At 43.7% G+C, this 14554-nt stretch overlaps 1 protein-coding gene across 4 annotated transcripts in view; it reads left to right on the forward strand.

The window, feature by feature from the left end:
• Positions 1–13817, forward strand: part of LOC124003439 (low-density lipoprotein receptor-related protein 1-like) — a 182549-nt gene extending 168732 nt beyond the window's left edge. For 2 of the 4 annotated variants that reach the window (XM_046311699.1, XM_046311700.1), the window contains exons 81-88: positions 7170–7343; positions 7503–7664; positions 9581–9764; positions 9918–10019; positions 10113–10186; positions 10448–10541; positions 11686–11842; positions 12003–13817. In XM_046311699.1, the coding sequence (XP_046167655.1) occupies positions 7170–7343; positions 7503–7664; positions 9581–9764; positions 9918–10019; positions 10113–10186; positions 10448–10541; positions 11686–11842; positions 12003–12143 (1088 nt within the window). In that variant the 3' untranslated portion in view covers positions 12144–13817. The remainder of the gene's footprint in view (positions 1–7169; positions 7344–7502; positions 7665–9580; positions 9765–9917; positions 10020–10112; positions 10187–10447; positions 10542–11685; positions 11843–12002) is intronic. The other 2 variants (XM_046311701.1, XM_046311703.1) reach the window with 1 other exon arrangement.
• The last annotated feature ends 737 nt before the right edge of the window (positions 13818–14554 follow it).

Raw genomic sequence — 14554 nt, forward strand, 5'->3', positions numbered from 1 at the left:
AATTGGTGTACAGAATGAAAAGGACGGGTGAGCTCACACAACCTTGTGGGGCTCCCCAGTTGGTGACCACAGGAGGGGAGAGAGTGTTGTTTACCTTGAGTTCTGTTACTGAGAAATGAGTGTTACCAGTAAATGAGGTGTGGGTTAATGTCCAGTTCTTTCATTTTGGCTAGTAAAAGGTGTGTTTGTATGGTGTTAAAAGCAGAGGAAAAATCTATAAGGAGTTCTCTGGCGTAGGTTTTTGGTTGGTCTAGGTGTTTCAGAATCAGGTGTGTGAGGGTGGTCATTGCATCCTCTGTACTGTGCCCGTTTCTATAGACAAACTGGCAATGGTCCAGTTTCCTCTCCACAGAGTCTTTTTAGGTTTCGAGACACTATTCTCTCCAGACATTTGATGAGCTCTGAGGTCAGATCCACAGTCATTTTTTCATGATGAAGTGAATCGTTTTCTAGGCCTGTGGTATTGGAGTGTGAGTCGATGGATAACTGGAAGATGGGTTGCCAGACTGGGCCAAGCTCCTCGGCAAAGTTCTTGAGGAGGACTGGGCTCACATTATCTGGCCCAGAGGCCTTCCTTGGGTTCAGCAGTTTAAAAACCTTTGTGGCCTCCCGGGTGGCGCAGTGGTCTAATGCCACCAGAGACTCTGGGTTCGAGCCCAGGCTCTGTCGCCGCCGGCCGCGACCGGGAGGTCCGTGGAGCGACGCACAATTGGCCTAGCGTCGTCCGGGTTAGGTACGGTTTGGCCGGTAGTGCACTAGCGACTCCTGTGGCGGGCCGGGCAAAGTGCGCGCCGACCAGGTCGCTAGGTGCACAGTGTTTCCTCCGACACATTGGTGCGGCTGGCTTCCGGGTTGGATGGGCGCTGTGTTAAGAAGCAGTGCGACTTGGTTGGGTTGTGTTTCGGAGGACTCATGACTCTCGACCTTCGTACGGGAGTTGTAGCTATGAGACAAGACAGTAACTACTAACAATTGGATACTACGAAATTGGGGAGAAAAAGGGGGTAAAAATAATAAAAAAACATAAAAATAAAAAAAACTTTGACCAGCTCTGTAGTAACCATGATTTCCTCTGTGTGAGAGGCAGGGACATTCCGTAGGACAGCAAAGCAGTCATTTGTGTGATTATGGGTGTCAACAGGTTCTGTTCCTTCACATGTGGGTTCGCAGGCTCTTCACGGCTTGGCACCCCCCCTCCGCAGCATGGGGTTGTCCTCTTAACCCTCCTGTCCTTGTTATTGAAGGACACTTTCTTTTCTTTGAGAGCCTTTTTGGCCATAACTGTTTTAGTGAGTATTACTGTCTCTACAAAGAAGGTCATATAGTCTATTTATGGTGGTTGTGTTATTTATACTATTGTTCGCTTCTGAACAAACAGGGTAAAACTGGAAAATAGAATACTAGGAAAAGCTCTAACCAAGTTTATTCAACCAATGGGTCATACAGCTGTAAAGACAGAGCACATATATTTCTAACCTCCTACTAGGCGGGGTCAACTCCTTACACATCTAGACAGCCAATACATCACTGTTGCTAAGCAGGAACTTAATTAACCTCTGGCTCCCTCCCCAGAGTTTTTTTTCTCTCACTTTATCTTTTGACTTGACCTGAGCCAAATTCCTTGCTCCTCCCTAGTTCCGCAGCTGGCCTGCCTTATCATGCAAACTAGACTGTTTCCCTTTGCCTCTCTCGTTCTCAGTCTGGTTTTCTTTAGCTTTGTCTTATACAGTGGCACATTATGTTATGTTACAGCTTTATTCTAAAATGAATTCAATAATTCTTTCCCTCATCAATCCACACACAATACCCCATAATGACAAAGTGAAAACAGGTTTTTAGAAATTTTAGAAAATGTATTAAAAATGAAATAGCTTATTTCCGTAAGTATTCAGACTCTTTGCTATGAGACTCGAAATTGGGCTCAGGTGCATCCTGTTTCCATTGATCATCCTTGATGTTTCTACAACTTGATTGGAGTTCACCTGTGGTAAATTCAATTGATTGGACATGATTTGGAAAGGCACACATCTGTCTATATAAGGTCCCACAGTTAACCGTGCATGTCAAAGCAAAATCAAGCCATGAAGTTGAAGGAATTGTCCGTAGCGCTCAGAGTATTTTATTTAACCAGGTAGGCTAGTTGAGAACAAGTTCTAATTTGCAACTGCGGTCTGGCCAAGAAAAAGCAAAGCAGTTTGACACATACAGTCAATAATGAAACATACAGTCAATAATACAGTAGAAAATGTCTGTATACAGTGTGTGCAAATGAGGTACGTTAAGGGAGGTAAAGGCAATAAATAGGCCATGGTGGAGAAGTAATTACAATATAGCAATTAAACACTGGAATGGTAGATGTGCAGAAGATGAATGTGCTAGTAGAGATACTGGTGTTCAAAGGAGTAAGATAAATAAATACAGTATGGGGATGAGGTAGTTGGATGGGCTATTTACAGATGGGCTATGTACAGGAGCAGTGATCTGTGAGCTGTTCTGACAGCTGGTGCTTAAAACTAGTGAGGGAGATATGAGTCTCCAGCCTCAGTGTTTTTTGCAGTTTGTTCCAGTCATTGGCAGCAGAGGACTGGAAGGAAAGACTGCCAAAGGAAGAATTTGTTCTATAGTGACCAGTGAGCTGAGATAAGGCGGGGCTTTACCTAGCAGAGACTTGTAGATGACATGGAGCCAATGGGTTTGGTGACTAGTATGAAGCGAGGGCCAGCCAACGAGAGAGAACAGGTCACAGTGGTGGGTAGTATATGGGGCTTTGGTGACAAAACGGATGGCACTGTGATAGACTGCATCCGATTTGTTGAGTCTATTTTGTAAACTACATCGCTGAAGTTGAGGATCGGTAGGATGGTCAGTTTTACGAGGGTATGTTTGGCAGCAAGAGTGAAGGATGCTTTGTGGCGAAATAGGAAGCAGATTCTAGATATAATTTTGGATTGGAGATGCTTAATGTGAGTCTGGAAGGAGAGTTTAGTCTAACACTTAGACACTTAGGTATTTGTAGTTGTCCACATATTCCAAGTCAGAACTGTCCAGAGTAGTACTGCTGGACGGGCGCGCAGGTGCAGGCAGCGATCGGTTGAATAGCATGCATTTAGTTTTACTTGCATTTAAGAGCAGTTGGAGGCCACGGAAGGAGAGTTGTATGGCATTGAAGCTCGTCTGGAGGTTAGTTAATAGCTTCAAAAGAAGGGCCAGAGGTATACAGAATGGTGTCCTCTGTGTAGAGGTCGACCGATTAATCGGAATGACCGATTAATTAGGGCCGATTTCAAGTTTGCATAACAATCGGAAATCGGTATTTCCAACAACGGTGGGTTAACTGCCTCATTCAGGGGCAGAATGACAGATTTTCACCTTGTCAGCTCAGGGGATTCAATCTTGCAACCTTACAGTTAACTAGTCCAATGCTCTAACCACCTGCCTCTCATTGCAATCCACGAGGAGACTGCCTGTTATGCGAATGCAGTAAGCCAAGGTAAGTTGCTAGCTAGCATTAAACTTATCTTGTAAAAAAACAATCAATCAATCATAATCACTAGTTAACTACACATGGTTGATGATATTACTAGTTTATCTAGCGTGTCCTGCGTTGCATACAATTGATGCGGTGCGTATCGTTGCTCCAATGTGTACCTAACCATGAACATCAATGCCTTTCTTAAAATCAATACACAGAAGTATATATTTTTAAACCTGCATATTTAGCAATAAGAAAGGTTAGCAGGCAATATTAACCAGGTGAAATTGTCACTTCTCTTGCGTTCATTGCACGCAGAGTCAGTGTATATGTAACGAACTGGAAATGATCCTCTATGTACATAGGTAGCTAGCTAAATTGTGACATTTTGATTAAATACAAAACATTAAGTTGCTAGTTGAAGTGATTTTAAAGTGTATTTACGCAGGTAGTAGTGTCAAGTATTCAAACAATTATCAAGGCGGTGGCCCGTTCCTGTAGGTTCATGCTCTACAACATCCGCAGAGTACGACCCTGCCTCACACAGGAAGAGGCGCAGGTCCTAATCCAGGCACTTGTCATCTCCCGTCTGGATTACTGCAACTCTCTGTTGGCTGGGCTCCCTGCCTGTGCCATTAAACCCCTACAACTCATCCAGAACGCCGCAGCCCGTCTAGTGTTCAACCTTCCCAAGTTCTCTCACGTCACCCCGCTCCTCCGCTCTCTCCACTGGCTTCCAGTTGAAGCTCGCATCCGCTACAAGACCATGGTGCTTGCCTACGGAGCTGTGAGGGGAACGGCACCTCAGTACCTCCAGGCTCTGATCAGGCCCTACACCCAAATAAGCGCACTGCGTTCATCCACCTCTGGCCTGCTCGCCTCCCTACCACTGAGGAAGTACAGTTCCCGCTCAGCCCAGTCAAAACTGTTCGCTGCTCTGGCTCCCCAATGGTGGAACAAACTCCCTCACGACGCCAGGACAGCGGAGTCAATCACCACCTTCCGGAGACACCTGAAACCCCACCTCTTTAAGGAATACCTAGGATAGGATAAAGTAATCCTTCTCACCCCCCTTAAAATATTTAGATGCACTATTGTAAAGTGGTTGTTCCACTGGATGTCATAAGGTGAATGCACCAATTTGTAAGTCGCTCTGGATAAGAGCGTCTGCTAAATGACTTAAATGTAAATGTAAATGTATATGCAGTTTGGGCCACCCAATTTGCCAGAATTTTGCGTAATTATGACATAACATTGAAGGTTGTGCAATTTAACAAATATTTAGACTAATGGATGCCACCCCATAGATAAAATATGGAACGGTTCTGTATTTCACTGAAAGAATAAACATCTTGTTTTCAAGATGATAGTTTCTGGATTCGGCCATATTAATGACCTAAGGCTCGTATTTCTGTGTGTTATTATGTTATAACTAAGTCTATGATTTGATAGAGCAGTCTGAGCGGTGGTAGGCAGCAGCAGGCTCATAAGCATTAATTCAAATAGCACTTTCGTGCTATCAAATCCTTGATGAAAACCTGCTCTAAAGCGCTCAGGGCCTCAGACTGGGGTGAAGGTTCACCTTTCAACAGTAGAACTACCCTAAGCACACAGCCAAGAGTCTCTGAATGTCCAGCCAGAGCCCGGACTTGAACCCGATGGAACAGTTCTGGAGAGACCTGAAAAAAGCTGTGCATCGACGCTCCCCATCCAACCTGGCAGAGCTTGAGAGGATCTCCAGAGAAGAATGGGAGAAACTCCCCAAATACAGGTGCACCAAGCTTGTAGCATTATACCCAAGAAGACTTGAGGCTGTAATTGCTGCTTCAACAAAGTACTGAGTAAAGGGTCTGAATACTTATGTCAATGTGATATTTAAGTTTTTTTTTTTAAATATACATTTGCATTCATTCCAAAACTTGTTTTTGATTTGTCATTGTGGGGTATTGTGTGTAAATGTAATACATTTTTTAATAAGGCTGTAATGTAACATCATTTTGTAAAGTCGAGAGGTCGGAATACTTTCCGAATTAACTGTACTTTTAGATTATATGATTTTATAGTACGAAGAATATAATTGAACTAATTTAATGAAATTGAATGGATATTTTTCCCATTAAGGAGTGAGAGTGCATGCATATGAAGTGGCTATGTTGAGTGTAAAAGTGTTTTTTTTAAACACTAGATTTAGTTATTTGGCAGCTCTACAAACCTTAGAATGCCTTTAGAAATCAAAAGATATATTGGCTGCATGATACGACTATAGGCTATTGATGATTTGAGAAAGCGCAAGCTTTTTTTTGCAACTATGTTCCTTGCCTCAGGCCACACAGGTTGTCTCATCAAGTGCTCATATTTTAACCCCCTCACAAAAAGAGATTGCAGTTTTGGAACTGTAGTAATTGCAGTCGACTGCTGTATTTTGGACGCAGTAATTGAAGAAAACTGCAGTTATACTGCACTCTGACTGCAATTTGTTTTTCATCAGGGCCATCAGACTATCTCAATTAAATATTGTCTTTACTAGTATTTTAAATTAGTTTCCATTTAGAATGGCCCATTATCATATGGGCAAAACAAAAAATAAATGTTGTCCATATGCACTGGAATAGTGAATGAAGGCCACTTTCCCATCGGTATGGTGGGCTACTCCTGTCATTTCCCTGTGCCACAGAGGATATTCCACTCTGGACTCTCCAACCCTGTTACTGTAGCTACTCTGTGCTTCATTTGGAAATAAATCAAATCTGTTCGGGAACAACATCCACAATGGCCATCCTTTCCACCCAGTTTCAACCTATTTTTTTTCAACTTCTTTCTTCAAATTGGTCGATCACAGTGAGGTGAGTTTAAAAGCACATACTGCTTTGATAAGTGTTTTGATTTGATTTTCCATTGCATTTGCAATGATGTCAGAGTGGTTTAAAGGGACAATCGAGCCCTGAGTACCAGGCCATTAGCAACCTGATGATCGCTAATTGTTGGTTACTACTAATGAATGTCCAGAGTGCATAAAAGGAGATTACCGTGACTCAATGGTCACGTGGAATTTTACTGGGATAATGCCTCGTGACTGCCGGTGTGGTGGTAATATGGTCACTGCAACAGCCCTAGTCTTGTAGACAGAGATGATCTGGACAGCGTTGTGGTCAGAGTTGGAGATCAGTGGTTTGATGTTGGGGGTGTAGCAGTCTTAGATATTGACATTGCACTTGTCCAGGATATTCCAGATCCCGGTGTTGCCTTTTTGTCTTCCTTGTTTTCTCCTCACCCGTAACTCGATTGGGATGGTGTAGTATTCCGGGGGTCTCGTTGTTGGTGGTACTGCTGAGCGCAGGGACATTAGTCTCCCTCGAGTACACCGGCTCCGTGGTGCTCGCTTGCATGTTTCTAATCCTGTTGTGGTCTCCGCTTGACATCCAAACACACCGTATTACAGAAGAAGCGTTGTGATCAAAGTTCATCTTATAGTCTGTTTGTGTAATAATCTGCAGTGGGTATAAAAGTCCCTTTTTAGCTCACATAAAACTCAAAATGATGACCGAAACATTTACATTACATTTAAGTCATTTAGCAGACGCTCTTATCCAGAGCGACTTACAAATTGGTGCATTCACCTTATGACATCCATTAAACACACATCCACACTAATCCCTACCTGTAATTCTTCACACTCGCCCCTTCTCTCCTCCCCCAGCTCCTCCCAGTGGTACGTGTAATGTCCAGTGTCTGAACGGAGGCAGTTGTTTCCTCAACGCCAGGAAGCAGCCCAAGTGTCGCTGCCAGCCCAACTTCGGAGGAGACAAGTGTGAGGTGGACCAGTGCAGGGACTACTGCCAGAATGGAGGCACCTGCACGGCCTCTCCTACAGGTAATACACTACCCTGACAGGAGGGCTGTCTGTCTGAGAGGAGTCAGAATAACACAGTGAGACATAGATGTTAGAGGTCAAGTCTCCTGAGTTTCTCTCTCCTCTTCCTGTCTTATCTCTGTCGGACCATGTCTGTCTTGTCTCTCCCTCCCTCCCCAGGCTCCCCTACGTGTCGCTGTCTGACAGGGTTCACTGGTCCTAACTGTAACCTCCAAACTTGTAAGAACTACTGTCAGAACGAAGGGAATTGCACGGTCAGCGCTGGCAACCAGCCCACATGCCGCTGCCCTGCTGACTTCCTGGGGGACCAGTGCCAGTACCGTGAGTCTCAGTCTGTCTTTCTGTTGGTCTGCCCCGGTCTGATCTTATTTTTTTATTTCATGTAATGTTGCCTTGTTGTTTTTGCCTATAAATGCTCTGTACTGTGTCATGTGACCTACCTCTTCAAAAGGTATCTTCAACAACCCCACAGCACACCCCTACCCCACCCCGAGTAAGGGGAGGAGAACAAACCTAAAACCTACTGTTGTACTTGACTTTCTTGCACTAACACTTGTCCTTTCTTACTAGCACTGACGTTGCTGATACCTGCTTTATTGAGGAGAATTTTTACTTACTATAAGCAGGTTTCCATCCAACCATTTTTATGTGAGTAAAGAACCTGTCGGATAAAGAACTCCCAACCGGCCTGGTGTTAGATTATACATTTTAAAAACCTATGGAAGATTAGTGAAGCTCAAACTAAGCTTATTCACCCACGGGGTCACACAGCTGCATAAGATAACATATTTACACAAGCACTGGTATTTAAACCTTTCTGCTTTGCTGAGTCTCCTCCTTACACATCGAGACAGTCAATACATCTCTGTTGCTCTTTCTCACTTCATCTGAACTGACCTCGGCCCAAATTCCTCACTCCTCCCCAACTCACGGCTGTCCTGTTGACTTGTACCAGACTGTGGCCCTTCTCCTTTCCAAAGGATACCTGATGTCGAACAATAACATGTTCTGACAGAATGTGAACGTTCAGCATTCCCCTCTCTCCCTCAGTGGCATGGTTTAGGATATTTGAAGTTTATAAGTCAAGACCCATCACAGTCAAATTGTCCACAAAACAAAATACGCTAGACAAGGGTGGATATTTTTTGGGTCGGTGATTAGATTACCGTATGCAAAGAATTGTGGTGGAAACTATTTATTGCGCAATTTTTTTGATAGAATATCCATCATGTTGAGGTAAATTGGTAGTGACGCAATGCTATGTTGTGCGGTCCCTCCCACTACATCTGCTATGGGTTATGATCAACTTCAGAGTGGTTAAAGTGCATGGTGATAAGCTTGCTGCGCCTTTCCATTTGTTTTGGCTCTATTATTAGAGTAAGAACTCGACGGACACTGAAGGCTTAAACCAAGTTTATTCTCCCCAGAGGGTCGATACAGCTACATCAGTCCCAGACATGGTTCTCAAGCCTTCAGTGTCCGTGGCGTTCTTACTCTAATAATAGAACCTAACAGATTGCGTTGTCGGCAGGATCTTAACACAAACTCACAACTTCTGTTTTTTTATTTGATCAATCAAAAGTTATACGACAGTGCTTTTTGTGTCCACTGACTACGTCATTATGCACAGCCTTTTATTCGCTAGAAGACAGTTTGACTGCTGATAAAATTCACATTGCTTTTTTGCAAACAAGAATGCTTAAAAAATCTTTCAACAAATTGATGGAAACATAGCTAGTTTGGGAGGACTGTGATGTGTGGTTGTCTCACCTCGCTACCTTAAGATAAATGCACAAACTGAGTTTTTATTTGACCTTTATTTAACTAGGCAAGTCAGTTAATAACACATTTTTATTTACAATGACGGCCTAGTAACAGTGGGTTAACTGCCTGTTCAGGGGCAGAACGACAGATAGACAGTACCTTGTCAGCTCGGGGGTTTGAGCGTGCAACCTTCCGGTTACTAGTCCAACGCTCTAACCACTAGGCTACCCTGCCGTCACGCTGGATAATAGCATCTGCTAAGTGATATTCTATAATGTGGATCGTAATGAACTTAAACTCTGTCTGTACTGTCACCTACTGGCAGTATAACACTATGGCACTTAACATTTTGTAGAAATGCACCATAAAAGTGTAAACTGCTTGGTACTCTTTTGAGATCAACCTTTAAGGCTCCTTGCGCTCAGTATACTCAGACTGATAGCTGTCTCTTCTGTATGCCTGTGTGTGAGTAGGTAGCTGCGAGGGCCACTGTCTGAACAGGGGCACATGTCTGCAGAGTGCCAGCGGGGCGCGCCAGTGTCGCTGTCTGCCCCAGTACAGCGGCAGCACTTGCGAGGTGGACAAGTGTCACTACTGTCGCGACGGCAAGTGTATCCCCACCAACTCCTTCCAGCCCACAGGAGAGGTCACCTGCGTGTAAGTGTCCACACACACACACACACACACACACACACAGATTAACAGATATTGACAGAAACAGACACCAACACACATTCACACATCAATTCATAACACACACCCACCACCCACACACCTGTCCATACCTATTGTTACTTGTGTGTCCTGTAGCTGCACCAACGGCAGAGTCCAACCCAGCTGCTACACGTGTGATGAGTACTGTGCTAATGGCCAGTGCTCTGTCAACCAACACACACACCTACCAGAGTGCAAGTGAGTACACACACACACACACGCGCGCGCTCACACTCACTCACTAGAATGTTATCTCTGGTTGCTATGACGTTACATCTCTCTCTCCCCCAGGTGTTCTGCAGGCTGGGTGGGGCATCGCTGTGAGGTGGTGGCCTCTAGTGTAGACTCCTCAGAGTCTGGTGGACGTAAGTAAACTATTCTAAAGGTTTGCAAAAAGTAGAGGCATAACTTTTGCTTGTGAGTTTTAACGTAGATGTCGGCTGGCCATCAAAATAAAACGCAAGAGCTGCTCCCTAAATTTTACACACATTATTTTGACTGCACATCAACTTGACGCCAATTGAAGTCTCCTACCATTAAAAATCACCTCCAGGATTGCCAGTTCTGTGTAGAACGGTCGCCAGACTCAGCCTAACTATGTATACTGTTTGTGTGTCTGTGTGCAGGTACTGCCTCCATAGTGGTCCTAATGCTGCTACTGCTGTTGTTGATTCTGTTGGTGGGAGGAGCGGTGTTCTGGTACAGGAAGAGGATGAGGGGGTGAGTAACACCACACTAAACAACACCACACTACATTACACAACTCCAATACACTAGAAGAGTAACACTGGGACATTAAGCCTCTCAAGCTCTGTCTTCTTCATGGTCTCTGTACTCTCAGCCTCCCTTTCCTTTATCTCTTGGTCTTTACTGTTCGCTCCTTTTCTCTCTTTCTATCTCTGGTTCTCTCTTTGCTGTGAGTAACTGCATCTCTTCTGTCCCTCAGGTCTGGCAGGCCGGGCAAATCCTGCTCCAGACTCGCGCGGTAACGGTTGCCAGGGTTACGCTTTCCATCCTCGCTCTCGCGCGCGCTCTCTCGCTCTCAATTCAAAATGGCATCCCGTCCATTTCTCTTTCTTCATCTCTCCCTTCATCAGTCTCTTTTGCTGTGCAGTGTATAGTCCTGTGGTCAGTGTCTCGACTCTTTCTCTCCGTTGTGAATGAGCAGTGCTCTCGTTCAGCTTGCCCCTCCCTCTCCCGTTCTGAATCATTGTTCAGTTTTGGTCCCTCTCTCCAAACCTCCCCACTATACTGTACTTCCAGGGGGCTATTAAACAGGTGGTGATCTATTGGAGAGGCTGTGAAATAGATCAGTCTATGGCCCCAGAGTGCCTATAGTACCCCATGCTGTTCTCCATCATACTGTATTGTACTGTATCATGTTGTTGTGTAGAGTGCTGCTGTATGTTCCGTACTGAGAGAGGGGGCGCTCTGACTGCATTGTTCCAAACCGGGATTTGGAAAATGCAACATGAAAAATCCAGCATTTACTATCCTTCAAGTCCATGGTTTGACCCGAAATGCTCCAAACTGACAACATACATTTTTATCCAAAATTCCTATAGATTTTCAAGACGTCAATAGATTTGACCTTGCTTATGTTTTTCAAGCAAACTGTTAAACAGGCATTCCGTAGTACCATTTTAGGGTACCGTTACAAACCCCTCTCCAGGACCAGTGTGTCTAGTGTATTCTAGCTAGGTGAATGCTGGGTTTGCGTTGTTGCCTGTGCTGTGGATCCATGCACAGTGATGTGACAGCCACTACCCCCCCTCCCTGACTCTGTGATGTGGCCGTGTCGCTGCCCGCGCTGTGTGGACCCATCTGTACCTCGGGTCATGACCTTTCACCTCTGTGTCTGCAGGACCAAGGGCTTCCAGCACCAGAGGATGACCAACGGAGCCATGAATGTGGAGATAGGAAACCCAGCATACAAGATCTACGAGGGCGAGCCAGACGACGATGCCGGGGAACTTCTAGACTCAGACTTCACACTGGACCCAGACAAGGTAACACACACGGTAATAAAAGCAAGCCCAAAAACGCACTTACACCATGTCACGCAGACCTGTACACACACACACACACTGGACACACCCTGGACACAAATGAGGCAACATACAAAAACACTTACTATGATGAATGTAGTTTATCTAATGGTCCTCCCTGGTCTCTTCCCAGCCCACCAACTTCACCAACCCAGTGTATGCCACCCTGTACATGGGAGCCCACAATAGCCGCAACTCCCTGGCCAGCACGGATGAGAAGAAGGAGCTTCTGTCACGGGGGGATGAGGAGCCCCTGGTGGACCCGCTGGCATAGAATGTCCATTAGCCTGGGGCGTACCATTCCAAACACACCCCTCTTTTTGCCTTTTTAAAGAAAAAAATGAAGAAAAAAAAGCTATAAAAAAGCCTGAACACTGTATAAAATGTACAAAAATGAAGGACTACTTTTGTATGTGATTGCAGTATTATATTTTGTTCTTTTACGATTCCTCTGGTCAAAAATTAACAAAAGCGTTTTCTATAAGATATTTTTTATTTACTTTTTGTCCCTTCCCCTTTACCTAAATAGCCACTACCTCTGTGCAAAATGAAATGGAAAAAGAAAATTAGAAGTTAAAACATAATCATTGGACAATTTTTATTTTTGTATGAATTGTATAGAGAAAAAAACATTGTTCCATGTCACCAGTGCCAACTCTGTTCATGTTGACTTCGAGCGGGGGGAAGCTAAACTCAAAGTTTTGTAGTTGATACCAATGTTGTCTTGATGACAGTTTTGTCTGCGGGAGTGCGAAAGACAGGAATAATATAGCACGATTTGTGTACAGCACGTGTAAAATGTCAAAATCGGATGGCAACTTCAGTATTTCCATATTATTTTCTCAGAGAACAATCTTCATGAAATTGTTTTCTTCCTTGCACAAATGTAATGTTTTACGGTGTATATACCGTAAGATGTAACACAGGTCAATATATGTTTGTTTCTAGCATATTCTAACGGTGTGTAGGGCTTGTGATGATAAAGTAGCCTCGTGTTGAAGCGACTGAGGAGTGACTGACTGATCTCTGGTGATGATGTTGATGTGTTCAGCATTCTAGGCTTGTGAATGCTTCCATGTGGTGGGAAATGTGCCCAGTGGCCATATCACAGCAGGTCAGAGCATTCTAACGAAGGGATGGACAAGAGAACCTGTGACAGACAGTGTGACACCTTTACTGAGAAGAACGTCACCCGTTGGTCTGCACCCCTTCAGTGGACTGTGGTGCCAGAGGACAGAGAAAAGAGATGGGATACATTTGGTCTGTTTTTTTTCCCCCTGCAGCATTTCTTTATTTGGTTTCTGGCCTATAGACTGGCTGTCTGTCAGACTGTACAGATGAATCCTTCTAACCTTGAGATCTGTGCTTTTATGGTTTTGGAACAGATCCCTCTGAAGTGCATTCATTCCTTTCTCTTGCATAGCTTGCATAGCATTTCCCTCTGTTTTTCCTTTAGCCATTCCTGATCATCTCTTGGTCTCCTGTACCCTGTTGCTGGCGCTGCCATTTTGGTCGCTCCGATGTGTCTTTAAGCTCGGCCGCTGTCCCAAAATGCTGTTTCTGTCAGGTGATCAGCAATATTTTAATGCATGTGAAAAAACACATTCAAGTAACTAGAATAACAAATCCTTATTTTGCTTAACTGTCAGCAAGTGTAAGTTTTGATTTATGCTGTCGCATTTTTTCTTTTTCTTTTAAAAGGAGAGAAGTACAATCATTTTACTTAAAGAACATTTTTGCAAAATCATAAATGCATTTTGGGATTTAAGTTGTTTTTGATTAATCCTTGTTTTATAATGAAAAATTACACTTTTATAGTACAAAATGCATGGAGGTTCAAACTTTCTTCTGGAAAGAAAATACAAAATAATGTTAACGTTTTTGCTGGAGTACTTTACAGAATAAATAAGATTGTTATAAATAAAATGAAGAACTGTACAGAAAACAATCCGTTGGATTTTGTCTTCTTTCAGTACCTAATTACTTTCAGAAGATGCCATGACTGGCATTGTTATGCGTTTGTGCTAGTCGGAGATCTGAAATGTCTGATTTGCTAACTGTTCGATTGCAGCACCTGTACAGTTTAAGTCGGAAGTTTATACACTTAGGTTGGAGTCAATAAAACTTGTTTTTAAACCACTCCACAAATTTCTTGTTAACAAACTATAGTTTTCGCAAATTGGTTAGGACATCTACTTTGTGCAGGACACAAGTCATTTTTCCAACAATTGTTTACCGACAGATTATTTCATTTATTTACTGTATCACAATTTCAGTGAGTCAGAAGTTTACATACACTCAATTAGTATTTGGCAGCATTGCCTTTAAATTGTTTAACTTGGGTCAAACATTTCAGGTAGCCTTCCACAAGCTTCCCACAAAATGTTGGGTGAATTCTGGCCCATTCCTCCTGACAGCTGGTGTAACGGAGTCAGGTTTGTAGGCCTCCTTGCACGCACACGCTTTGTCAGTTCTGCCCCAAATTGTCTATCTGATTCAGGTCAGGGCTTTGTAATGGCCACTCCAATACCTTGACATTGTTGTCCTTAAGCCATTTTGCCACAACTTTGGAAGTATGCTTGGGGTCATTGTCCATTTGGAAGACCCATTTGCAACCAAGCTTTAACTTCCTGACTGATGTATTGAGATATTTCTTCATTATATCCACATAATTTTCCTCCCTCA

The sequence above is a fragment of the Oncorhynchus gorbuscha genome, linkage group LG18, assembly GCF_021184085.1.
Source record: "Oncorhynchus gorbuscha isolate QuinsamMale2020 ecotype Even-year linkage group LG18, OgorEven_v1.0, whole genome shotgun sequence".
Taxonomy (NCBI): Eukaryota; Metazoa; Chordata; class Actinopteri; order Salmoniformes; family Salmonidae; genus Oncorhynchus; species Oncorhynchus gorbuscha.